At 46.7% G+C, this 27,192-nt stretch overlaps 1 protein-coding gene across 1 annotated transcript in view; it reads right to left on the minus strand.

The window, feature by feature from the left end:
• Positions 1 to 27,192, minus strand: part of RBM19 (RNA binding motif protein 19) — a 543,939-nt gene that overhangs the window by 468,648 nt on the left and 48,099 nt on the right. The window contains exon 8 of the mRNA XM_086943257.1: positions 20,940 to 21,018. Within this exon, the coding sequence (XP_086799383.1) occupies positions 20,940 to 21,018 (79 nt within the window). The remainder of the gene's footprint in view (positions 1 to 20,939; positions 21,019 to 27,192) is intronic.

A 27,192-nucleotide genomic window follows, 5' to 3' on the forward strand; every position in this document is an offset into this window, starting at 1 on the left:
TTGTGCATCCGCTTTCTCCTGCGCTGTTCTACCGCCTTCGGGTGCGCTGCTTTTTCCTCGTTCCGTAGCCTCCATTCTGCTGTCAGACTCCTCCTCCAGTCATGAGAAGAACCGACCCCAAGCAGCCCAAAATCACCCTTGATCAGCGCAGCTAGGCGCGTCAGGAAGGCGCGGGCGCTGACGGAGGGGACCCTTCGGCTCCATCCCACATGGCTCCAACACGTGAGGATGACCTAAAGGCCATCATCCTGGACGTCAAGTCAACTGTTACTGGCACAGCTGGATCAATTGTCCGCCTGCCTGGACACAGTGAAGGTCCGAGTCGACTCCCACGATGCCTGCCTTTTGCACGTAGAGACCAGGGTATCGGACGCGGAGGATGCCGCCACCCAAGTTCGTCAGAAACTGTTGCAGATGGACAAAATACTACAAATCATTCGGGCCAAGAACGAGGTTTTGGAGGCGCACTCCCACAGGAGCAACCTCCGCATCACGGGGGTGCCAGAGTCCACCAACACTGCCAAAACCAACCTGCATGAAGGAATGAAAGAAGTAGCCGACTGGATGAAGCACAGCCGTCTGAAACTGAACTCAGACAAAACAGAAGTCCTCATCCTAGGCACCTCCCCCTCCGCCTGGGATGACTCTTGGTGGCCAGAGGCCCTTGGAAAAGCACCCATCCCGACAGACCACGCACGGAACCTGGGCGTCATCCTGGATTTCTCACTCTCGATGAACAGACAAGTCAACGCCGTTTCTTCATCTTGCTTCAACATTCTTCGCATGCTCAAAAAAACATTTCGTTGGATCCCCACCGAAACTAGAAAAACGGTCACCCACGCTCTGGTCACGAGCCGACTGGACTACGGAAACACCCTCTATGCCGGTACCACCGCAAAACTCCAGAAAAAACTCCAACGCATCCAGAACGCTTCAGCCAGGCTCATACTAGACATCATGCGTAAAGAACACTTCTCTGGTCACCTGAAAAACCTCCACTGGCTCCCCGTCAATAAGAGGATTACTTTCCGGCTCCTAACCCACGCACACAAAGCACTCTACGAAATCGGACCCGAGTGCCTCAACACACCCCCTCCCGCCAGCTACGATCCTCCTACCAAGCCCTTGCCACTGTACCTCGCATCAACAAAACCACCATGGGAGGTAGATCCTTCTCCTACCTGGCAGCTAAAACCTGGAACTCACTTCCCACTCACCTTCGCCTCACTCAGAACCACCTAGCATTCAGAAAACAACTTAAAACGTGGATATTTGATAATAATTTCCCTCCCTTCTTCAAGCGCCTTGAGACCCTCTGGGTATGTAGCGCGCTATACAAATTTATTGACTTGACTTGACTTGACTTGACCAACATCTCCCACATGGAGGATTATGTGGAGCAGTTGCTTCGTGAGCTCTTTGGTGATTTCCTTTCACCTGTCTTCATTGTTGAGCGGGCCCATCGCTCCCTCGGCCCTTGCCCTGGCCCTGGCCTGCCGGCCCTACCCATCATAGTAAAAATGTTGAACTTCATTGACTGCGACGCCATTCTACGGTCTGCCAGAGAGAAAGGGGAGATCCGTCATTAGGGAAATTCACTTTTGTTCTATCCTGACTACACCACTGCAGTTCAGGTGGCTCACCATGAATTCCTGCTGGCAAAGCGCATCCTACAAAAGCACGAGATCCCCTCCTCACTGGCTTATCCTGCCAAATTGCGCGTCAAGCAAGGCTCCCAGACTAATTTTTCTGGATCCCAGAGAGGAGATGGCTTTCGGTAAAAAACTGGACAGGTCACATCGTTGCTCGCCCGCCACTTCCCAAGCTGCTGCTGATAACAATCTTAGTGACAATGGCTGACCTGCTGGCAAGCCCTGTTCTTTATGCTCTTGGGACCTCTTGTCACTCAGGCTCTTAGTTAGAATGGTGGCTATTGAATGCATGATGCCCCCTAGGCCAACACAGTTTATTTATTTATTGTTGGAGTGGTGTCCTCTACTTCTACTTCTTGATGCTCATCTCTAGTTGTCTGCCACCACTTATGGCTTGGCCAACCTGTCTTTCTGGCAGGGGTGTATGCGCAGTGCTGCCATGCCCTCACTGGATAATTCCCTTCTCGGACAAAGTCCTTTCCCTTCCTAGTTGTGGGTCCCTGGGGTGGGAATGGGTGGAACCTCAGCCCGATAGGGGGGTTGGTGTGGGAGCGGGGATGTGGGGTTTTCTGTGTTTCTTTGGTTCGGGGGGTAGGTTCATGTGGTTGGGGGCTTGGGATTTGCAACCTCCCAATGAGACAATACTGTTCTTTTCAGCGTTGGCTCATATTCCGAGCCCTTTCATGACATGTTTCCTATCTCCTGAAGTCCATACTCAGGTTGGGGGGATTGTATTGTCTGGTTTGTTGCCTCCTTATGAGGCCCTTGTTCTACTTTCAATTGCACTATTTCAATGTGATTCCACGGTTATTGCACTGCTGCTCTTCCTCGTTATCCACTGCACCGCTCACTGCATTTACACACATATTCTGCCTTCTCCTTCACCCCTTTCTGTCACTCCGTCCATTGACAAAGCGTCATGACTTACACTACACTCTGGACCTGGAATGTCCGTGGGCTTAACGACCACTGCAAGGCACATCTGGTACATGCCCATCTTATTCGGCATAGGGTGGACATTTGTTTTTTACAGGAGACCCATCTGTTACCGGCCACCTCCTCCAGACTTCTCTCACGACACTGGGGTGAAATTCACTCTTCCTTCTACTCCAACTGTTTACGGGGGTATCTATACTGCTGCGCAGAGGGCTCCCATGGCAGACCTTGCAGGTGTAGCTGTAAACTCCTTAGCACACGTTTGATAATTTAAATAGTATACATGTGTTTCCACTTATACAGCAAACATACATAATTATATCATTTTTAGTCAAGGTTGTCTTTGGTGTTGTTTATTTTCAGGAGACGTCACAGCCACGTCACAGCCAACACGTGTTTCGTCGTTATGGGAATGTAACCCACGACTTTCTCAAGGCTGTTAGGTAAAGAAAACGAACATTGTAACCTTTTTGTTTTGATAGTAACATGATGTTACGTACATTTAGATACATTAAGTGTAACCACATTTACTAGCGTGAGTAGGTGGTGTTCAGAGTTGTACAGTTTTCCCTTAGGTACATTGGTTATCACAGATATAAGTGCATATTCAGTTGATGTTTCTCAGCCTTGAGAAAGTCGTGGGTTACATTCCCATAACGACGAAACACGTGTTGGCTGTGACGTGGCTGTGACGTCTCCTGAAAATAAACAACACCAAAGACAACCTTGACTAAAAAGGATATAATTATTCACGAATGTATGATTGCTGTATAAGTGTAAACACATGTATACTATTTAAATTATCAAACGTGTGCTAAGGAGTTTACAGCTTTGTGTGGCTCTAGCCTAACCCAGAAGAGGGAGTGTGGTTCTCTTCTCCTTATAGCACCGTCCTAAGAAATATCCATTTAGAATAACGTAGGTGGATTTTCCTCTGTGGCGCCAATACCTAAAATAAATACCACCAACCAAGACCAAAAACCTTGCAGGTGTACATTGACTCTGGGGGGCGATTTGTGATTCTTCATGGCACCCTTCGGGCCCAGCCCCTGACGCTTGTTGCGTTGTATGGCTCAAACTGCGATGACCCGGACTTCTTCTCGCAAGTCTGGCCACATCTCATCTATTGGCCCTGCTGCGCTCCTCTGGGGGGGCGTTTTCAATGTAACACTGTCCGCTTCTTTAGACCGTTCTGTCTCTAATGTCTCTCATCCACGCGCGGATTCACTACTTAGCCCCATTCTCTCGGTCAACTCCCTGTACGACGCGTGGCGACATGCACACTCCGCTGTGCAGGCTGGCACCTGTGACACTGTTACTCGCGGCTGCTGGTCTCGTCTTGATTTGTGGATCACTATTCTGGATGCCTTGGTCTGGCTTATATCCGTTGATCATATGGCGCGCACTCTCTCAGATCATTCTCCCATTTGCCTATGCCTTCGTCTTCCACATTCTTCGTCCCGTGCTTTCTCCTGGCGCCTTCCCCCTAACGTGCTACGCGACTCGGTCTTTTGTGATGAAAAACAAACTGCAATTGTAAACTATTTCAAGCTCAACGAGGGTTCGGTGGATTTCCCGTTCACGCATTGGGTAGGGTTTAAAACAGTCATTCGTGGGAATGTATCTCCAAGCAGTCTGGCGTTCTCCGCTCCATCTGCGGCATTCTTGACAAACTGGAAGGGGAGATTAAGGCACTCCACGCCTCTCACGCCAGGGATCCGCACCCTGACACGCTTGCCCAGATATGCGGGAAACTTAATGACTTCACCGACGAGGCCAGCAGAGACCTTGCATTTCTCGGTAGGGAGGCATGGGCGCGCTGCTTTTGTGAGGGGAATCGCCCTGGCAAAACCCTTGCCAACCTCATCCACCAGCCTCGGGCGGCATCCTACATCACCATCCTTCAAGACAGCGGGCTTGCCCGTACGACCTCCCCTGAGGAAATTAAAACGCGCTTTACTACATTTTACACACAACTCTACACAGCCGGATCTGTAACATCGCGTGAGATACTCAACCAATATTTCGACACCCTTCAGCTCCTTTGGCTTCGAAATCCCCATCAGGAATTCCTTGATGAGCCCTTCTCAAAAAAAGAAATTCTAGGGGCAATCAACAGTATGCCTGGTGACAAAGCCCCCGGTTCGGATGGCCTGCCGGCCTCCTTCTATAAAGCTTTTGCCCCGCTTTTGATTCCTCATCTTGCCTCCATGTATAATGAGGCTTTTGAAACAGCTCAATTCCCCCCATCGCTACGCAAGGCATTGTTAACTCTACTCCTGAAGCCGGACAAACAGCCCGAACAGCGAGACTCCTATCGTCCTCTTTCCCTTATCAATACGGGCAATACAAATTTTGCCTAACTGCTTGCTTCTAGTCTCCTTCCTTTCATGCCGCTCATCGCCCACCCAAACCAGTCCAGTTTTATTCCTGGTTGCGCGACCTCTCACAACCTCCGGACCATTTTCTCTGTTCTTCATTAAATTAATACAGCACTCCCGGCAGTTGCCACCCTGCTTGATGCCACCAAGGCCTTCGATACCTTGGAGTGGCCCTTTCTATTTTATCTCCTCTCCCGGTTGGGTTTTAGCCAGGTCTTCTTACGCAAAGTGCAACTCCTTTACACTCTTCCTACTGTCCGTTTCCGGATAAATGGACAAATCTCGAAGCCATCCCCATCGGTCGCGGTACTCGGCAGGGCTGACCGCTATCCCCCATGCTCTTCGTTGTGGCAATAGAGCTCCTCGCAGCTCGGCTACGACAACATCATACCCAGAGAGGCATTGGTTTTGCGGCTCGTGCTCTGCTGGTCTCTATGTACGTGGATGACGTTACCCTTTATGTTCGCAAACCCCAAGACAACCTCAGCCCGCTGGTCCGTGAAGTGATAAATTTTGGAGGCTACTCCGGAATTCAGGTCAACTGGAAAAAGTCAGCACTATTCCCCCTTACAGACGCCACAACACCCTTCGTTCCCGACTATCCCTTTGTGTGGGTCTCGGAGCCCACCAGATATTTGGGCATTTGGTAGAGCAGGGACGTGGATGAACTTTGGAAAGTTAACTTTGGCCGTGCAGTGGACTGGTTCAAGTCCAAAATCCTTCTTTGGAACCGGCTGCCACTTTCTTTAACCGGGTGCATTGCCATCGCCAAAATGGTGGTAATTCCGAAGTTTTCTTTTGCAAAATTCGCTCTCTGCTAATCACTCTTATTTGGGCCGGTTGGCAACCCGGATCGCCTACAGCACCCTCACTCTCCATATGCCACGTGACGGGGTTGGTGCCCCTGATTTCAAGCTTTAGGCCCTCAGTGCTCAGGCCAGTTTTCTCCATGTCTGGCTTCATTCCACCCAGTTTCAACCCCACGTTGAGGTAGAAGCTGACCTCGCTGCCCCGTGGCTGCTCCCGACTGCCCCGGCAAAAACTCCTCTGCACTGAAATAGACACAGTTGAGACCCTGCACTGGGCCTGGGATGGGCTCCACAAATTTTCTCGCTCTGATATGCTTTCCGCGAGCAGCATGCCACTCGCTCATCACCCCGCTTTACTTCCTCTCCACTCTTCCGGGATTGTCAAGCACGCCACGCGCCTGGGACTCTCCACAGTGTCGGACCTCTACCCTGGGGACACATTTTTCCCACTTGCCGCCGATTCTGGCCCCATGGACACCCTGTTGTATTACCAACTCAGGGTTGTTTGCAGCAAGCTTCATTCCAATTTCCCTCAACCCCACCTCCTTCGATGGCCACTCTCGATCATCTCTATGCATCCTCCTGTCCTAAAAAATGGTCACTAAAATCTATACTTACACGCTATCAGCGTATTCCATCTCTTCGGACCGGGCACGCGTTGCATGGGGAGCAGTCCTGGGAGCCGAAATCTCTCAAGCCGACTGGGTGTGTTGTTGTAATCAGATCAAACGTCTCTCCCCAAACTATTGGTTGCGTCTTATCCACTTCAAGTATAAACATCGGTTATATTGGACTCCTGCCCAACTCCACAAGCTGGGACTTATAGCTAGTGATAGATGCCTGCACTGCTCCGCGCCCGACTTCTCTTACCTCGCCTGGCTCTGCCCCCGGGTCTCTGCATACTGGCGCGAGGTCTGCACTGCCATCTCTAAAATCACGTTGTCACTGATCCAACCCGACCCTCTGCTTTGCCTCTTAGGCTTCGTTAAATTTTGCCCGGACACCACCCGTCGTTTGACTGCCATGCTGCTGGTCCTTGCGCGGCGTAGGGTCTCCATGTGCTGGGGTCGCAGTCTTGCGCCTAAGGTTGCCCTCTGGCTTGAGGGTGCCTCCCGCTGCCAAACCCTCCTATCCGAGTTCTGGGACCTTCAACCAGCCAGGTCACACCCAGTTGACATTTGGGGTCCACTTGTGACCTACCTCTCAAATCATGATTCACAGCGCCCTGCAACCTCTCCTACACGCCTTGCCTGCGGCGGCCGCCTGTAAAGGTCCATGACATGTTTCCTCTCTTCTCCCGCTCCCCTACTGCTCCCTTCGTCCATTCACCCTCCACATTGTGCCCTTTCTGATATATGTTTCACCTCCTCTGTGGCTACATGCTATTGTCCCCATATCTTGCCCTTAGTATCACAATGTTAAGATTGCCTCTGCTGTGCTGTATTATATTGCTGTGCTTACTCCTTTACAACTGTGCAATCTTGCAACTGTGCAATCTTTCTCAATAAAGGTTAAAAAAAAAAATTACAACATATGGTATAAAGAAAAATGCAATGGAAAGAAACATAAGCAAAAACCTGCAAAGATCATAACAGGCAGATGGTGGCACGCACAGGTTAGTCACAATTCTGGCACCTGTTCACCTGAACAATATTTGTATTGTCATGCAGCGACCGAAAGGAACTGTTGAGTAAGTCTTGATGTGCTGATTAGTAATACCTAGGTATCAACATAACAGTGAAAGTAAGTCCCCCTAAAAATGTTAGATGAGGGAACTCACAGGTAAATCCAGAGGTTCTGAGAAACGAAGAATCTTTGGTAAAATAGATAACACTAAAATCAGTCACTATTCCTCCATTTACCCCTTGCCTATACAGTTTTCCCTAATAGCATAAGATATTTGGAAGGGGTCATGAGTAGGAGAAGGCAATGTTGACCAAGTTACTTCCCTTCAGTAATACTCTTTCTGGCGGATACTTTATCTAATAGGAGGTTCCTCACCTTTAGAACATTCCTAGCAGTCAGACTGGATACAGAAATATTTCAAAGCAATGCTCCCGCACACCTCTGGATGGCGCCATACAGCTATATATTGACTTTGTTCCGCCCCGGAAGTGCCAGAGTGGAGCCACATATAAGAACCCTCCCTGCCCTGTGCACCAACAGTTTCTTGCTCGACCCTTTCTGTGCCCTTGAAAGTGGGCCACCAAACCATTGCCCTTACTATGGGGAGGAGAGAGGTTAGTGAGAAATTCGTATTTATATAGAATATCCACCAGAAAGAGTCTTACGGAAGAGAAGTATCTTGTTCTTTTGGTGGATACTTCCTCAAGTAACAATAGATACCCAAGCCGTACCTCCCCTAGGTGGAGGGCTGTGGCATGGGCTCAGACAAAAAGGTCCTGCAGGACCTTTCGGGCAAAGAGCCCTTTATGTCTGACCGGTTTGCCAAGGTAGTACTGATAGGTGATTATGTGCACCAACGCCCATGTCTCAGTATGACAGATTGCAACATGGACTGGCACTCTGCGTGCCAATACAGTGGTGGGAGTCTTGGCCCAGGTGAAAAGGGGCCTCCAGAAGATATTTTTTAGCCAATGCATAGCAGATCTTAAAAGAAGGACTATCAACCTTGACAAAGTCCTTTTCCAAACCACTTTACCTTTAATTGTCCCAGAAAACCCCACAGAAAACTGATTGTGCTCCTGATGATCTTTGGTGCGATCATTATAATACCTCAACATTATTTTGGGGTTCAGCCAATGGAGACTCTCTTTCAAGCGGTGAGGTGGAGCAAAGAACATTGGGAGGGTGATGGATTGCCAATGTGAAACGATGTCACCACTTTTAGCATAAAGGCTGCCGTAGTCAGTAGTACCAGATTGTCAGGGAAAAACGTAATGTAGGGTGGGTGTATCAGAGAGCCTGGAGCTCACTCACACGATGAGCTGAAGTAATTGTGACAAGGAAGACTGCCTTTACGGAGAGAAGTCATAACTAGCAGGTGTGCATCAGCTCGAAGGGAGTACAAATAAGAACTGCAGGAGCAAATTACCGTCCCACTGTGGCATTACAAATAGTTTGGGAGGGAACATACATTTCAAACTTTTATGAAAATGCATAAGAATAGGTGAAATAAACAATGGCGGGTAGCCCAGTAAACGGAGAAAGGTGGAAAGGGCTGAAAAATAACCTTGAATGGTGTGTCCATTGCAAGTTCTAGCTATGTCAAAGACCAAACAAAAAACAAAATATCCATCAGCTTGGCTTGCAAACGGTCTGTCCTGTGGAACTATACCAGGCTACAAATGTGTCCAGAGCATGGCATAAATAGACTTCGTGAAGGGGCTAGCTAAAGGGATGACATCCACAGCTACAGTTGGCAAAGCAAATGCGGTCAATTGCAGCTGCTCAATCTCAACAAATGGAGGTGTGGATTGAGACCTTTCAGGTGCAGGACCCTGCCCTCCTGCTATGACAGAAGATCTTCCCAAAGTAGTAGCCTGATTAGAGGGCAGATTCACATGCTCGAACCTCCAGGTACCACACTTTCCTGGCTCAATCAGGGGCCACTAAGATTAGTTGGGCCCGGTCTTTCCCGATTTCCTTCTGAACTCTCAGCAGTAGAGGAAGAGGTGGGAAGGCGCAGAGGAGTCTTATGTGTCACTCCAGCCAAAATGCATCTCCTAGTGAGCGTCTTAGCAAGATCTCCAATGTACCAAAGTGTGGACACTGCACGTTCTCAGCAATGGTAAAGAGATTTAGTGAGGGGTCTCCCCACTGTTGTAAGATGCCCTAGACCACTTCAGGGTGCAGCTTTCCATTTAGTTCCAATCAGAGTCTGCTTTTTCACCAAAGAGGCTGGAGCCGTCAAAAGAAAATATATCAGACCCATAACACACAGTGGCAGCTGGTGACATTTGAAAGAGGTGGGCGTACATACTGCTCTGTGGCGAGTCCGAACCACCTACAGGGGTTCAGCGGGGGTTCCCCCCCTCGAGAATTTTTTTTAAAAAGAGTGGGCAAATGGTGCACTTTCAAGCAAATTTGATAAAGAGGTGGCTTGGCGAACACATCTCTGAGAGTAGCCAGAAAAGTCTCTTTGCACTTGCACAGATTCATTACTTTCCCTGCACACTACTCACCCTGCACTCATAGACCCATTACTCACCCTTCCTTGACACATCACTAAGCCTGCATTAACCCATCTACATCACTCACCCTAAACTCACAAAGGCACACTGCTCAACCTGCACTCACACAGCCATCACTCGCCCTTCACAGCACTCAAAGATTCACACTTTTGCTCTCCCTACACTCACAAAAGTAGACCGCTCACCCTGCACTCAGAAGGGCACACCACTTATCCGGTGTATTCACACCACTCAACCCTCACTCATGAGGGCATACAGCTCATCAAGTGTACTTATACAGCCACACAACTCACTTTGCGCTCACACAGACTCACATTCACTGTTGGATGTGTCCAATACACACCCAATAACAGAGACCGGTATCCCTGTTCTTGTGGCAGTCTCTCAAATCAGGCAATCTGCCTAGCTAGGCCCCGAAAGCATACTAGGTTTCCCCACTTCTGGGGAAGTCTGGTGGTTGCAGCCCTTACACGACCTGTAGCATACAGGCAGCCAGGTCTCACGGATCTTGGGACAGTATCCCAAAACAACATGTCTGCTTACTTACATCCTGAGAAAGCCTATAAAAACAAACCCAATCACCCTGACTTTAAAGGTTGTGCAGGCTCTACACAACCCACAACACAGCACTGACTGATCTCCTGGATCATAGGCTAACCTCGCAAGATAGCTTGTATTCCCAGAACAGCCTAAATTGTACCCATAGCATGCTCCCAGCAAGCTGCCATATGTGCACCCACAGCAGAGTCCTCTGCCAAGGCTGGCCTAGGACAAACTGGATCTCACCCTTAGCCGGGTCTCATCATAAATCAGCTGGGTGACTCAGAGTCTCCTGCCTCCTCCCTTGACCACTCATAACCTCTGTTATCTTGTCAGAGAGTCCCAAAGTCAGGACGAGAGAAAGGGCTTCCCTTGAATGCTGCCTTAGTGGCAGTGTTAAAAGAGGGCAGTGGTGACAATTACCTGTGCCCTGATGTCGTGCTCTTTTTTCAGCTGTGGTCTCCTGTGGTAATGGTATTAAAAAGCATAAGTAGTTGTACAAGTGTGAGAGCGGACACAGCCGAGCAGGCAATCTTATTATCAAAATGTTGGTCACTGCACTCATTAAGTAACATAACTTGTATTTGTAAAGTGCAAGTTCAGCCAATGGTATCTTGGAGCTGAATAACAGAGGTTTATTGTTAGTAACAGGGCTGCTGTACACTATACTCCGTATATAAAACAGGTCATCAGAAACATAAATCATTTATCTTATGTAGCAGATGACAGAGAATGCAACAGCCGTATCTTAGAGCTCGCATACAGCATATCTTTGTGTAAATATACATCAAAATTCGGCGCGCACAAAATGCAGACCTCAGTTCACATATATAGCTAATTGTGAGCAATATATACATAATTTCTGAGTGCCCAGGCATAAATTAGCGTTGCGTATACCCATCCTTTGGCTTTGATTATACAATGGGGCTGCTACTCCGAATAATGCGACTGAAGAGAGACTGCTCACCAGTGTCGGCACTCTCCTCTCTACTTCACCTGCTTCCTGCCCTCTCGGCTGTCACCAGTGTCAGTACCCTTCTACCCTCTTGAACAGGTCCATATCCGCACAGAGCTGTCACCTGTCCCTGCACCCTCCTCTCCACTTAGACAGGTCCACACCCTCCTAGCTGTCAGCATTCCCAACGCCCTTCTCTCTACTTAAACCAGTCCACATTATTTCTCAGTTGTCACCAGTTCCAGTACCCTTCTCTCCACATGAACTGGCCCCATCCTTTCAGCTGTCATCAACAATAGCACGCTCTTCTGTGAGAATCAGTGCCGGTCCTCCACCCCTCCTGAGGAGAGGCCTGTATCCTCCCTCCACTCCCGTCTACTGCTCGCCGTCCACCGGTCAGGATGAGGGCACACTGGGTCAGAAGGCCCCACCGTTCAGTCTCGGCACCAAAGGCGCCCTCCTCCGTCTCTTCAGTCCTGTTACCAGATAACAGCTGCAGGGACGTAACTACCACTGGTGCAGCAGGTGCAGTGATGCCATGTCCCTGAGGCCTTGGGGGTCTACTGAATCCAGTTTATCGTAGTATGTTTAGCTGTCCAGCAGCAAGAGGGCCCTTTTGTCTTATTTGCACTTGGTTCATGGCACCCTTGCTACGTCACTGAACAGCTGTCTAGGCGCCCTTGTCTTTCCTTAATCATGTCCTCGCCCACCGAACACTCTCGTTGCTCTCCTGGACAAGCGTCCATCCCCGCACTGTAGGCTTCCTCCCTGAACAAGTGCACACCCCCAGGACTCTACACACCCTTCTCTGTGAACAAGGGCCCATCCACAAGCGCCCGTTTCTAGGCACCTTCTTCTGTGAACAGGTCCAATTCCTAGCACTCGGGGCACCCCTTCCCTCGAGGGCCATCGCCTGATGTATTTTATCCGCGCCACTATTTTGTTTTTCTGCTGAAGCGTGGTATCCCGGCCATTGAAGAGACGGATAGTAGGCGACTAGGTTCTCAATCTCCTTTATCCCCATAGCAATATGGATCAGCTCTGGATGGGTAGTTGTGTGCCTGCATTATTTGATTGCGATACCAACACCGGTTACCATGCACGCTCTGTTTTGTTGCAATATATAAAAAATGCAAAAAATAAGGTTTTAACAACAAAGAAATTGCTAATAAATAGCAGCTCCGTGAATAGCCAAGTTCAGTTTTGGAGCACGGGAAGTACAAATTCTGCAAAATTCTGAAATTAGTAACTGTGACCCTTTGGCTTCCTCCTCCTCCACACTCCTCCTTTCCTTATACATCCGCATAACCTCACCACCCCTCCCCCCATCCCCTATAGTTGCACCTCCCTTCCCTTGACCTCCCCCCCCCCTGCCCCCCCCCCTCACTGAAGCCATTCTGACTCCCAGAGTAGCTTTCCTACCGCTGTGACCCACTGGTCCTGGTCTTATCAGATTATTTTCCGTCTGTAACCTGGCACTAAATGATAGACTGTCTCGGGGCACTCGAGGGAGTCAGAGAGAGTCGTCACTGCAGTCCATGTCCTGTCTGAGGTGGAGTCTGCGCAGACTCGAATCCTCGGCTTCCCGCCTGCCACACCCCTTTCCCAACTCGTCTGTAATGAGTTGGGAAAGGTGTGGGTGGGTGACAGTCTCCCCTCTCTGATTGACGTGGAAGTTTAGCGATCCAGGGCTTAGACTTAATACGCCTGGGGCTAACTTTCCCTCCACGCCATCAGGGGTGGAGACTGGGGCCTGATGCTAGGTCTTTGCCGAGCTGATGAGATCACAGCCTTCAGGGCTGTGAGGTTGTCGGCCCGGCAAACACTTAGGCTTCTTTGCACCTGCAAGGGGTCAGTCACGTCACTTGACATGCTTCCTTTGAAATTACGGCAGCGCCGGCGGTATTGGTGAGTGTTCAGGGCTGCTGCTGACAGTATCTGTGGTGATTGTGTAACACTAATGGAGCAAAAATGTAAAAAGTTAAAAAACTTATTTTTTAAAAAAATTAATAAATATGATTGAGCAGCTTTTGGGAACGGGGGGAGCCCCGACACCCTCAGGGAGAAACCGCCCTCCTTGGCATAATTATAACTGCACCGAGCGCAAATTATTGGGCATGTACCTCACCACATGACACCGCATAGCACACAGTGACAATACATCTGGGTGCCAATGCAGCATCAATCCATCCCATCAGTAGACCCCACCATTACTGTAAGTGCGCCTAGTACAAGCATTCGGTATGAATCCTAATCATCGGCACAACACATCAAGAGTAGCAATAGGGCCTCCAAAGTACCCACTTCCAAAGGGCACCACATGTGCGCAGGGGACCACTTCTAGGGCTCACATTAGGCAAAAGCTTTACAGTGGAGCACAGGTACCTACTACCAACTCAGCCTAATAACCATTACAGATGAAGGCAGGGTGCCTATGCATCTACCCTGAGCATGCTCAACAGTTCACCATTGTTCCTCGCCTTACAGGGTGTGCATGTCCTAGGAGGCAGCTTCCAAGGTACTGCGAGAGGGCACGTCCTGGGCTGGCCCAAAATGCCTTGTCCCCTAACAGGTCCCCACTGGGACTGGGACCCGCCAAAGGGGGCTCCACTATGGTTGCAGGGGCAGTGGGAAACAGGGGGGGGGGGTGTTGTACCCCGCCCACCTCTATAGGCCAGGACTCACCGGCCTTCCTGCTCAGCAATTCACCAGGGACGGGGGGCTGCAAGCAGCACACGGCGCAGCTCCGTCTCCTCTCTCTCACATAGAGAGCCGTAGAGGAGCACGAGAACAGCCTTGCCTGACTTCCCGGCAGCAGGGAGCGAAGTCTACCATGGCTCCATACTCCTCCTCCGGGACCCAGTGTAGTATTAAACTTAAAGTGATAAGTGCTTTCATCTGCCATTGATAGTTAACTTAAAGGCGCAAACATGCTTTGTGATTCCCTTCAACAACGTATTGATGCTGGGTAACTTAATAAATAGCCAAGGGCTCTCCTAGAGGGGTCACTTTTGCCAATTAATTTTACATTCTCCTTAATTTAAATGTAGAGAGCACCAAGGTCAAATGGAGGGCAAGTGCCCAATGTACTCAGTCATTTTTAGATGTTCATGAGCACCTAAAATGAAATCTTATATCACCTTAATGCACTGAACGCGAAATTACAAAAACATAAAAAACACATGCTCTAGGTGTAAAAACACAAACATAAGATTCAGCATATATGGACTGGATTAATAGGAAATGAATCACGCCTAACAAGCTTAGATAAAGACGAAAAACTGAATAAGAAACATTTGGAATAGCCAGATGAAATTTCCCCATCCCATTATTCCTAAGGGTATTACAGATGGACATATAGATCCTCTTTGGTATTGAGGCCGTTAGGAATCTTCGAATTTAATCTCAAGATGTATCTGGATTCTAATGCCTTAAATACCTCTCTCTATTCCTTCCTCTTAATCTCAAGCATAAAATATTCCAAGTTGTTAACATCACTATTATGTGCCTGTTCAAAGTGCATTGCCACTTGACAAGTTTGGTCCTTGTTTTTAATGGCTCCAATTTGTTGTGGGATGCCCCTGATGCCCACGTAAGATGGTACTCCCCATGTAGAACTTGTGAGAAGTTGGCCCGATATGCAACGTTCGCTATTCTAGCGACCGCTATGTATCGTTCCAACGACCCTTATGGTGTTTGGTTGTAAGTCAACCTATAGACCAGCTATCCTAGTAGCGTGGATACGAGCAGTCTAAGGCTAAAGACTCGAGAGGGCGCGTTAAGCCAGCTGTTTACCACACATGTACCCCTTGAACACCCAGTGAAAGGACACCACACAAGTGTTATGAAAATAAACAGTATATTTATTAAGAATCACAACAGCCCTGTACTCTTTATGAGGACAGGGTACTAAGCACAAACCAAATCTCTTAGGAAAATACTTCAAGTGCACAATTAAAACAAGTGTCCGAGGACACGGGAAGTTTAAGGTCTCGGGCGGACCCGATAAGGCAAGTCGGAAGCGAGGGACTCGGGACCCTAGAGTAAAGAGGCTATGCAGGCACCGAAATGCCGAGTTACCTAGCCACGAGGGCTGCGGCTGCACAAGTCTTACAGGCGTCGGGGTCTTCGCTGACGAGCCAGGAGCCGGAAGAAAAGGAGTTGCTGGCCGGCGACCAGTGATGAATAGTTCGTAGAGATCCAAGCCTGGATCAGAGATCGTTGACACCTGAAAGCAGAGGGGACCAAGTTCGTACTACTAGCCAGTAGTCAGAGGGTACCAGGAAGGCACCGGTTAGCCGTCACCTCGACCAGGTGAGTGGGCGACGCTAGGCTCTGCAGTCTCACGGACCAGGAGGCGTTGTCGGCGACCACGGTGGAGGTGCGAGCTGTCCCACGAAGGATGATGCTGTCGGCGTCGCTGGGCCCAGGATGGGGCAACAAGCCTTGGCAAATCTCAGGGCCACGTGGTGGGCCTAAGATGGCGTCTTGAGTGGACCAGGAGGGTCCGGGGTGCTTCTCGCAAAGATGGAAGCAAGGGCCAGTCTGGAGCAACCAGACCAGCAGAGTTGTTTGTCGGTCGTCGTCAAGGACGGGCACAAGCCAGCGGCTAGTGACCAGACAACGTGCTGAGCAGCGAGCAGAAGGGCCCCACGCAGATCGTGGAGATGCTGGGAGACTGCACTTCGGTGCTGGAGCGGCTCAGGGTCGGGGCTTCTCGGACCCCAGAGCACTCACCAGAGAGTTACCTCGATGGTCGTGCTGGTTTAAGAGCGTGCAGGTTCTGATGATGGCCGGTCCCTCGAGGTCTCGTCGCACCCACAGATCACAGCTGAGCTGATGACGTGGGTAGAGGTCAGAGGTGCCAGGGAAGCCGGTTCTCGTCGAGCTGGGCCGTCGGATCCTTGAGGAAGGACTTGCAGCAAACCGCAGAGTTCTTAGATGGTGCCCGCTGATGCAGGGTGACTACTCCTTAGTCACAAGGGAGAAATCTTGAGAAGAGTCTTCAAGTCCTTTCGTAGAAAGTATTCTTGATTCAAAGATGATCTAATTTGGAAGGGTCCCCGCTCCGGCCTTTATTCTAAAGAAAGGGGTGGGTACATGACTAGGTCCTGCCCTAAGGGTGGGACCAGGAAGGGGGGTAGTTACACCCCTCTCCCCTGCCGGACTTTCGCCAGGGCTGTCGCCCCTGGAACTGGTTCTAACCGGCAGATGCGTAGTGAGCACCGGGGTGCCACTCCGCAGTCACCTTCTCGCAAAAGCCCTACCTACCCAGAATACACAAACCCTGTCTGGGACGGTGCGAACACCGCCCTCGACAGGAAACCCTTTGTCCAAGCTCTCCTCGCTGGAAGGACTCCCAGCAGCAGGAGGTCAGACTCGTGTCTGTGGTGGCAGCACCCATTTTGTGGAGCTGAGGCTTTAGTTAACTTTAACCGGGGTTCACAGTTACGTACATGTCGTGTCCCTCTAGAAGGGTGGAATGCTAACCTCATCGCCAGAATTGGTGAGAGGGCAGCACCCCGATTCGTATGACACCTTACTCGACATGCCTTGATAACGCGACACCGAAGTTACCGATATGGTACGCGTTATCATGGAACAGCCATTGGGTCTTGATTCCGCGAGCTGCAACCGGGCTCGGCTCGGGCCTGAACCTAGCTCACACGAGCCCACGCACTCTGCCTTCAGGATTTTTAAGGCCTGCCATAGGAGTGACTGATAGGAACTCGGGTGTCCATTGTATGGTTAGATATAGAACTACTATACCTAAAGCGAAGGGTGCTTACACGACTTCGCCCCAGCTGTCGTGCAGCCAGTTGTGTCAAATTTAGGAGGCCAGCCAGGGGTGGCATAATACATGCTGCAGCCCCTGGCGGCCCTGGGTACACCTATGCCCTGTGTTACGGGGTCTGATAAGGTGGCCCAGTGCCAATTGGTAAATGCACCTAGGGTACATCTCGTAATTTAGAAAGAGAACAGCCAGGCTGTGGGTCTGATTAGCAGGCCCACAGCCAGAGAAAGTCGTAAACCAGTGAAACAAAAGCGAAAAATCTGGGTGATCATAGGATTGCAGACCCTACTCTCCTACAGAACTTATGACAACTACATCTTAATGCATAAACAGCAAATTCACTCCTACAAGAAAGGGGTTTCAATATCTGCCATTTAGTATCTGAAAATGCCAGAGGCACCTCCATTGTGTTGACACCATAATTTCATGCTTTGCATTAATGCCATTGCCTGAACCCTTTGCTTCCACTAAGCCATGTCTCTTGCTGTTTTGTCCCTGGACTATTATTAACTAAATCCTCTCTCGTTGTTCTTGCTCTACGGAAAGTCAATAGTGGTCTATGGTGTATCCTAGGACTTAAGATTGGGTCATTGCAAATTATGTACCAATGATTTGGAAAAAGGCATGTATCTTATGATGTTGCTCATTAAATCCTGTAATGAACCATATTGATTGCTCTGTCTCATTATGGGGTTTCCTCCTACTGTCGTCGGTGATGGTAAGTTTTTCCTTGGGTCTTGTGTTCGCCTTTGCTCTAGCTGCTTAAAGTGTGTCTCTACTGAACCCTCACCTTTCAAATCTCCCTGCTAGTTCCATTTGAGATTTGTGGAGCTGCTCAGTTTCACTGCAGTTCCTCTGCATGCAGAGATTCTCTGCGTAGGGTATGCTGTTTTTGAACTTCGTTGGATGGAAACTCCAAGAACGCAGCACAGTATTGCCAGCAGTGCTCTTCCTGAATGTTTTTGTCTGAATCTTTCCATCCACCACATAGATGGTTTAATCCAAGAACTCTACCTCGCTTTTGCTAATGTGTGAGGTAAAATGTAAATTGAGTTCATTACGACTGATGAACTCTATGAAGTCCTCTGCTGATGGTAGATATCCGCGCCACAGGACAAAAAGATTGTCTATATAGTGCAACCATAGAACCACATTCCTAGACATTTCAGTGGCTAAATCTTTGGCCACCACCTGCTCCTCCCACCAGCCCATATGCAAATTCGCATAGCTGGGGGCGAAGCAGGTGCCCATGATAGTGCCCCTCATCTGTATAGATCTGGTCCAAAAAGGAAAATGTTACTACACACAAACACCATCCTAGCACATGCAAGAGCATTTCAGTATACTTGTACAGTGTCAGTGGTCTCGAGCAGAGGAAATATTGGACTGCCCTAATAATCAATCAATCAATCAATCAGAGCATTTATATAGCGCGCTACTCACCCGGAGGGTCTCAAGGCGCTACCGTCTGTATATGAAATACTGGTATATAGGGAAGTCACGTTAAGTGTGATTATTAAGTAGTCCTGTTCTCATCCTATATCATAAATCTTCTTTAGAAAATCCTGTGTCTTTGGTATAAGAAACTAAACTTTTCACTGGAACCTGCAAGAAGTAATCCAGATATTCACAGGTATTTTCAAAGAGACTGCCAATGGCAGAGATGATGGGACGACCCGGAGGTGCACTAATGTTTTTGTGTACCTTTGGTATCAAATACAAAATAGGTGTGATCGGTGTGTCAACCTTAAGGAACTTGAACTCAGACTGTTTAATAAGCCCTAATGCACTCCAGTGCAATAAATCTGTGTGAAATCTCCTGGTTACTTCCTTCAAAGTACTTTTATCTACCTTGGCATAGCATTGTTGTCATTTAGCTGGTTCATAGCTTCCTCCTGATACATAGTGAGAGGCAAAAGCACAACGTTACAGCCCTTGTCAGCTTGTATCACTACTATGTCAGGAAGTGAGCACAACTTATTCACTAAGCTTTTATAAGCTGATCTTATCTGCTGTTCTATCCCCTTCAAACTGTGAATACATTCTTTTGAGGGCCTGTACTACCAGGTCAGTAAAGGCGACTATTGAATCTTTTGGAACCATAGGCAAAAAAATTTACCTAGCTCTATATGGTGTTTCAATCTACTATACACATTCAGATCTTGCTCCCTGGTCAGTACATTATCTGATGTCACATTTGAATCATTCCTAGATAAGCTATCCAGGTCACGTAATAGATTAAGGTCTGAGATCAACAGATTATCACCGCTCGCTAGTGTCTCTTGCTGCAAATGCCCCGTTTTTTTGCTGGTTGCAAAACATTTAGCTAGCCTGAGCTTATGTGGGAACTTAAAAACAGTCAATCTTAGTTTGAACATAGTCCATAGTTTCAGAGACACACTATGACAGACCACAAGACAGAATTTGAGTTTCTCATGCATTTAATGTGAGGTCAGTATGGTTCACGACATTCCCCTCTGTATTATCCCATGTTATTTGGTCTTCTTCTGTGGGCCCTTGCTGGCGGCTTGCCCTTCCTGACACCTGTTCTTCCTCTGCCTCTTCCACCTCCACGGAAAGTTATTTCTTGGCTTGCCAGGGGCCTGAGGTTTGTATTCCTGTCCCACTATAAAAAAGTAAGCTTGTCTTCTACTGATGGTACTATAGTCATAATTTGTCCTCCATCTTCGTTGTCAGTGTCTTCCTCCGAACTGAGTTCCGAGCCAGTCCCCATATTACTAGATGTGGCATTTGTTTGCAAGCTTTGCGATAACTTTTGTCGACGGATGACTTCAAACCGCTTGGAAAAGGTGAAAATTTGGCCCACTGGTAATCTAGCTTGTCCCGCTTTGCGGTCCTTTATAACTTGTTCCGATTTTTTCACCCTCTCTTGCATTGATCCAGTAATTTGCTCAACTCGTCGTTCAGAAGTTCCATCTCCTTTAGTATCATCTGCCTATCAATGTCTGTGTATTTCACTAGTATCGCCAGCCTCCTTTTGGAGGAATCAGCGTGGTTTTCTGCCCACACCTTTCACATATCCGGATGCGTATTTTAATATGGAGTGGCAATAAGAATTCTCAGACCCCTTGGTGCACGTCCAACTTCCAGGTACCGGGTCAATGACTTGCTCTCCCACCACTTCGATGTTTCACGTTTGATGAGCTTTTCAAGCTCTTTTAAAATCTCTTTATGCCCTTTGGGCTTAGATGGCATGCCCACTGCATTCAAGCCACTCGGTTCTTCAGCAACATCGATTTCACTAAACAGCTTTTCAGTATCGGTCTCTCGTTCTTTAATTCAGTCCATATTTTGCAACAATGTGGCCAATTCCCCATCAGTTACTGCGTCCTGCTCTGCGAAAAAATGCAGCTTTCCTCGCTCTTTTCATATACAGACGTGACTTCCCTATATATGAAGGATTATTTTATATATATATATATATATATATATATATATATATATATATATATATATATATATATATATATACACATAATATGAAAAGGAAACTCTTCCAATCAGAGCCATTATTGGTTGACACTTGATCTCCAAAACAGAAAGGGTTACATATCTGGAAGCAAGCATTCTAAACAATTCATAAAGTCAGCCCCTTGGGATAGAGAACTTCTACTTCTCGAATCAATATAAATACAATTAAATAAATAAAAAAAGATTATAGTGAAAGGAAAAATGACTTTAAAAGACAACATCTTACCAGTCTTATTGCCATAGGTGTTCTTGACAATCCGGATTGCAACTGGACGGAGAGGCACTAAGAACTCCCGGACATTTTGCTGTTAATGGAAAAAACATTAACATTTATTTAAAAGTCAAGACACAAGTCTTAATAGAAAGAGAGAAGCGTTTATTTAGCTACAATTCCACACAGGTCTTCACCAACCAAACCCCTACTGTTTCAGGTCTATAAAGAAGCAAACTGTTCCTAAATAGGTTAATAAATCATATTTATGGCCTTAATAACCACCACAAGAAAGAACTCAAAAGCATTTAATAAGCTGCACTACTGCAAAGAAAAGGGTTACAGTTCTGGCTTTCAAAACGAAATTGGTCACTCTTGAAGAGACAATCTTAATGGGATAGCATAAAACAATCAAGATTCGATTTTTTGTTTTCTGTATTTGATTATATTCTGAATAAAACTCATGTTTCTTATAAGAAAAGAGTTCTGGAATGTTCTTTCTGGTGGATACTTTATCTACCTGCAGATGCTTCATCCCCAGAAAATACAGGCGCAGACTGGAGCCGGAATCTTTTTCAATACCTTGTCCACGCCAGTAGAGGGTGCTGGTTCAATGTTGGCACTGGAAAAATATGCCATTGTGACATAACCGTTGGGAAAGTACCCATTAAGGCGTCCTGATGACAGTTTACCATCCATATTTTTCTCACAATTTGGACGAGAATCGCATTTCTATTGTTAAGGTACAGTGCAACACCAAGCTTGGAACCTTATTAAAAGGATTAATCAGTCACAAACCACAAATCAGGTTTTACTTAGTGGTGCTGGCAACCAGCAGTCCTTGAAGTGCCCTTTGGCTTTCTCTTGCCTACATTTGCGATCTACCATACTGGCAAGTTCAGAGACTGATTAAACATGGTGAATTTGTACTACATGATTTTATATACGGTACTAAGCAACAGATGAAAAGTAAGACACTGACTCCATGATGTATTAAAGTTAACAGTTTCATCTCGGATGAAAAAGAGGGGCCTCAGAGGAAACCTGATTGCATTATGATGGATCTTCTGAAAAAGGAGCAGATATTTTTAAGATCTATTGTGAACATCACATGCCCTAGGTGTTACTGTGAAGGATAGAAGAACATCCTCATTAGGGTACCGAGATATCTTTCATATCAAAAGCGAAAGGGGCGGCCCCAAGCAACTGATTGAGGGAGGTAAACAAGAACCCATAAAGATGTATCATGACAGAGGCACACAAGCAACGTCGCAAAATCGGTTGGAGAATTAAGCTTTTTTAAAGAACTGACACCTGGGCCCACTGCAAAGATATTGATTGCAATGACCCAACCAACAAATCCGGAGGTGACGGTGGGGACGTCCTTGACACAGCGTGAGAATCACGCTCTATTCTGGAACACAAGATAAATATAGTTGTAATGGATGTCAATCCTCTATGTACCAGTCTTTGTAAGGTAAACAAAATATAAAAGAACTGTAATTAGTTACACAAAGACTGACCACTAGTGCTGAAGATACAGAGGGGGGTACCCAAAGGAATATTGGACACACAGTTTGTGTCTTGAACAAGTAGAGGGACCCAGTTTCAACTGTTATGTTGAATCCCTCATCATAAATACAATACCACCTAGTGATTTATTGAAAGTCTTCTTGGGTTAGAGAGCCAACCTTGAGCAATATTTGCTTGCCTACTTAATTATAGATACAAAGACGCCATTCTTCAAGCAACAAAGGTGAACAGACATATGAGAATCAATGACACGTTTTTTTGTTCCCTGACTTCATCCAAATGGTGGACAAATAGAATAGGTTTTCAATGGGGTTGAGAGTAACTTTAGTGGCATATGTTGCATGATGCGGTTTCCTGCCTAAACCCTACATTTTGTTGGATGGGAAATCTTTGCACTTTGTCTTTCTGGATAACCTTTGGAATCGACTGCATGAACAAAAAGCTGTGGAAGAGTCTTCAGCTTCTTCTTGTAACCGACAGAGCTGATGCAGATCATAGACCATGAACGTGGAAGTAAAGAGGCCCGTCTTTCTTGCACAGAATGAAGTAGCAGAGGTGCAGAGTAAAGAGCTTGCTTTGCCCAAGAGCTTGCCATGCCAACTTATCAAGACACCTCTGCTCAATGTCAACCACCATGGGATGAAGAAAACTATTCTAACACTGTTAGGCTCACCATTTTGAGTTGATTTAAATGGTAGATATTTCTCTCCTTTCACAATCCTTTTGGCATTACTAACCTGTGGTGCAAGGTAAAATCTTTTATTGAGATGGCAGCGGTAGGTGCTACTGGCTGGCCTCTTTGAAGTTCTTTCCTGACAGGCCAGAATGATGTAGGGGTCCAGCTCTGGCAAATGGCACATTATGCTTGAAGAAAATAGCAGATGGGTGGTTGCAGAAGACGGTGAGGATGGAACACTGATGACAGGCAATGTTCAGGTAGCCCACACGTTTGTCAGTTATTTTAAGAACATATATGGAGCCAAGGCACACTGCTGCTGGGATTCATCCAGGATTTACCCATACCAATGATTTACTTGGAAGATCAGATGGCATAAGAAGGAAAACAAACAGAAGAGTTCTCAGAAGTTACTACTAAATTACATAGTTGAGGGCCCAGAGGTTCTAATGGTCTCCCCTCAGAGTTCTTTAAAAGAGTGTCTGACAAAATCTCAGAACATGCGTTATCAATGTTAGAAAGAGCTGGGACATATGGAGCCCTGTTACAAGAACTGAGAAAGGTCACAAATGTCATTATACATAAATGAGAGAAGCCAAAAACAGGATGTGCCTGGCATACACTAGTATCACTCTTCAATACAGAAGCAAGAATCCTCGCTGGATTTGTAATGTCTTAGATTTTCTGCTGGGGAGAAGAAACTTAGACGGTTATCTGGTTGTACAGAATACACAACAACTAACACTGAACCTGCATTGGTGCTGTCGCTAGATGAAGCCAAGGCCATGCCCAGATTGAATAGCCCTATATTCCCGAAGTCCTCCCGAAAATGGGTTTTAGACTGTATCTACTGTCCTGAATCAATATACTGTATAGGGCCCAACAGCTAAAGTGAACAGAGTTCTCACCAAGTCCTTTACGTTGCAGAAGGAAACAAGGCGGGGATGCCGCTTTTTACATTGTAGTTTTTTTAGGCACTGGAACCTTTGGTCTGCTGAATATGGAAGGATGCCCTCCTGAAAGAAGGTCTTAGTGGGGATTCTTCATTGGAAGACAGATTTCACTATACAGATTACATTCTTCCATATATTGCAGGATCCGAATCATCCTGAGTCCTCAGAATATTAGGAAGGTTTGTTCCACGTTTTGAAAGCTGCATCAACTGGACAAATCTGGGCTCAGACATTCGATTTCCAGCTTCCTGCCAAATGTGATAAAGGAGGGTTTAAGGACGTAGGGATACATATCATGTGAAAGAAGAAGTAGTTCCTCGACCATAACTTTAGATGCGGAATGAGTTCAAAGATGATGTGCAGTAGTGGTGTTCATTGCCCCTTTTGTTCATTGGTAGAGCAACCATTTACAGCCATATACAAAGTAATACTAATCCCTAAGATGATTTATATAATTTAAATTTTGCCATACATAGTACCAGTAAACTTAATTTAGAGACTCAATGATATACTCCGTAACCTATTTTGAGATGGACGAGAATCTTGGATATCGCTAACCACACACTATTGGTAAGTGTACCATGAAGGCATTGCGCTCTCTGATGTGCATAAATATCACTAAGCATCACAATTACTAATGGTGAATGAGTGGGTCTTCTCACCCCTGCAGGAATCATTTCAGACTAAACTTCCTTGCTTAAGGACGTCTGATTAACTTGCAATGCTGCATGGGAGGAGAGGGATGACCGTAAATTGAATGTGGCAGGTCACTGCATAACAGCTGGGTTAGGAATCCCTCTTTACTAGGTACACCCCATTATGCACTAGTTACTGATTGGCATAAATGAGAAAACTATCAAGCTTTTGTAAATGAGCCTTGATTGGTACTGCAAACCTGGCCAGTGGGGGAATAACAGTCTGAAACTCTACATAGAAGTTCAAAAGGTATTTGAACTGGTGGACACTGATGTTTTTAAATTTATCTGGCTCAGGCATGCTATACTCATGCACATTCTGCACAACATCAGGATTCATTACAGCACTCTACTTTCTGATGTTCTCATCTGTAAAACTTTGATTAACAACACTATGACACTGCAATGCTTTATATATGAATTTACAGTCCAATCAACTTAGAAGACTGCAGTCAGCACAGAATACTGCTGCCTGATTGGTGCTAGATGTCCCTAAACATCAGTCCATTAGGGCCTGGATACAAAAGCTGCACTGGCTAGGAGTCGCTCAACGCATGAAATTCAAGGCACTGTGAATAACACACAAGGAACTGCACAGAGTAGGTCCACGATTTCTTTAGCATACCTTTAATTGGTACTCCCCCAGTAGACAACGGCGAATGACAAATGCCTTCTTGATGCCCACTTTTAGAGTCAGGACAACCAACTGTGGGGGGGGGGGGTATGGGAAGGAGGAGTTTCAGTCATAGCACCATTAGGCTTTAGAACGCTCTTCCACTTGAACTCAGAAAGATACCCTCTCGGAGTTCAGGAAACATCTTAAAACCTGACTTTTCAAAAACTAAGTTGCCTGTACAGTTTGCTGTCCGAAAGAGCCTAGATACCTAGGGTAGTAGTGCGCTATAGAAGTTGTGATAAAATAACATAACACCACTAGATAACCTGAGATTGAAACAGGCCCATGGCTTAAAGGAATTGAAGGGCTCAGAGTTTGCAACACCCTCAAGAAGCTTTGCTAGAAATAAAAGTTAGTACATTGCACAAGCAAATAATGTCAAGTGGGTACCTTATTCTATACTACATAAGAGTGCCCCAAGATTTTCCTGCTCTGGAAAGGGGTTAGTAGCACATAGGCTAAGTTCACTGAAATACCATGGGAGAATGTTGCACGGACCATACTATTGGACATTTGTGATTAATGAGCCCCACCTAAATATACTAAACTTTATACAAAATGGCAGTGTTGGTGGCAATTTGAGATATTGCTACAAGAGGATCAATGTTCTGGTTTAGATTGATGCATGCTAACTGAAATATCTGTATCAGAAGCAAGGGGTTGTTCCAAGCTAATTTGATTGCAATGTCGTTCATGGGAATTCTGCTGTTATATTTCTTCTTCATTGTCCCCTTTCCTCACACATTTTTTCTGCCACCTCATTTCCCTGTCCCTCTACTCAGTATTACCTTCACACTAAAACAAACACTGAATTTTGCTCACGACTTTAAAGCAGAACTGCTTTAATGTGATCTATATGTGGGTGGTTCCTGTGGTAATCTGGATGCTGTTGCTGTACATGTATTGTCCTCAAATGACCTGCGTGTCACAATCAATATTTTTCTTTTGCTTTGTTTATGGTTGATGTGTAGGTAGTAAGAAAACAAAACAAAAAATCAATACTATTATTTTAAAAAGATCTAACCAGTTACATTAATCTTTTATACTAAGAGCCCAATTTACATATATTGGTGGAAAGAGAACTCCATCACTAACTGCAGCTGAAATCCCCACCTGCATTATGGCCCCCCAGCCTGATTCAGAAGTGGGCAGTTTTGACGACGGTGGGGACTACTCTATGTACACTATGGTCAAACCCTTCCAACGGTCTAACAGAGTATGGGCTGTTGGAATTTTGGCTACATGTTTCGCTAATTTAGATGGACTGGACATAAACGAAGCAGTTTTTCAATGGCCATCACTGCCAGGAAAAAAGCAGGCGATATTGGGCATTAAAAAATGTTCAATGTCCTCCCCCACCTACCCCATCCCCCTCCTCGCCATGGGAGGATCCTTCCATGGCAAGGAGGGCCAAACAAAACTCTGTCATGTTGCTGGAGCTGTATTGCAAACTTACAATACATTGACAGGAACCTCCATGATGGTGTTTCTTACCAATGCTAGAAATTTCTGCTGAGCAAGCAGACATTTTCTAAATTTGGTCGGCGGTGCCTCAGTGAGGACAAGGAGTAATTTACTCTGTCGTCCTGGCAGAGAGTGTGTCCTAAAATTCTTAATGTACACCTAAGCATCTTGAAAGCAAAAACCTATTTAAAGGCAATCCTCACTGTTTGAATGCAGCTGTCACTTAACAAGGATTTAAATGATTATTCCTCTCACATAAAAAGGCGGCTAT

This window comes from Lissotriton vulgaris, chromosome 11 (genome assembly GCF_964263255.1).
Source record: "Lissotriton vulgaris chromosome 11, aLisVul1.2, whole genome shotgun sequence".
Taxonomy (NCBI): Eukaryota; Metazoa; Chordata; class Amphibia; order Caudata; family Salamandridae; genus Lissotriton; species Lissotriton vulgaris.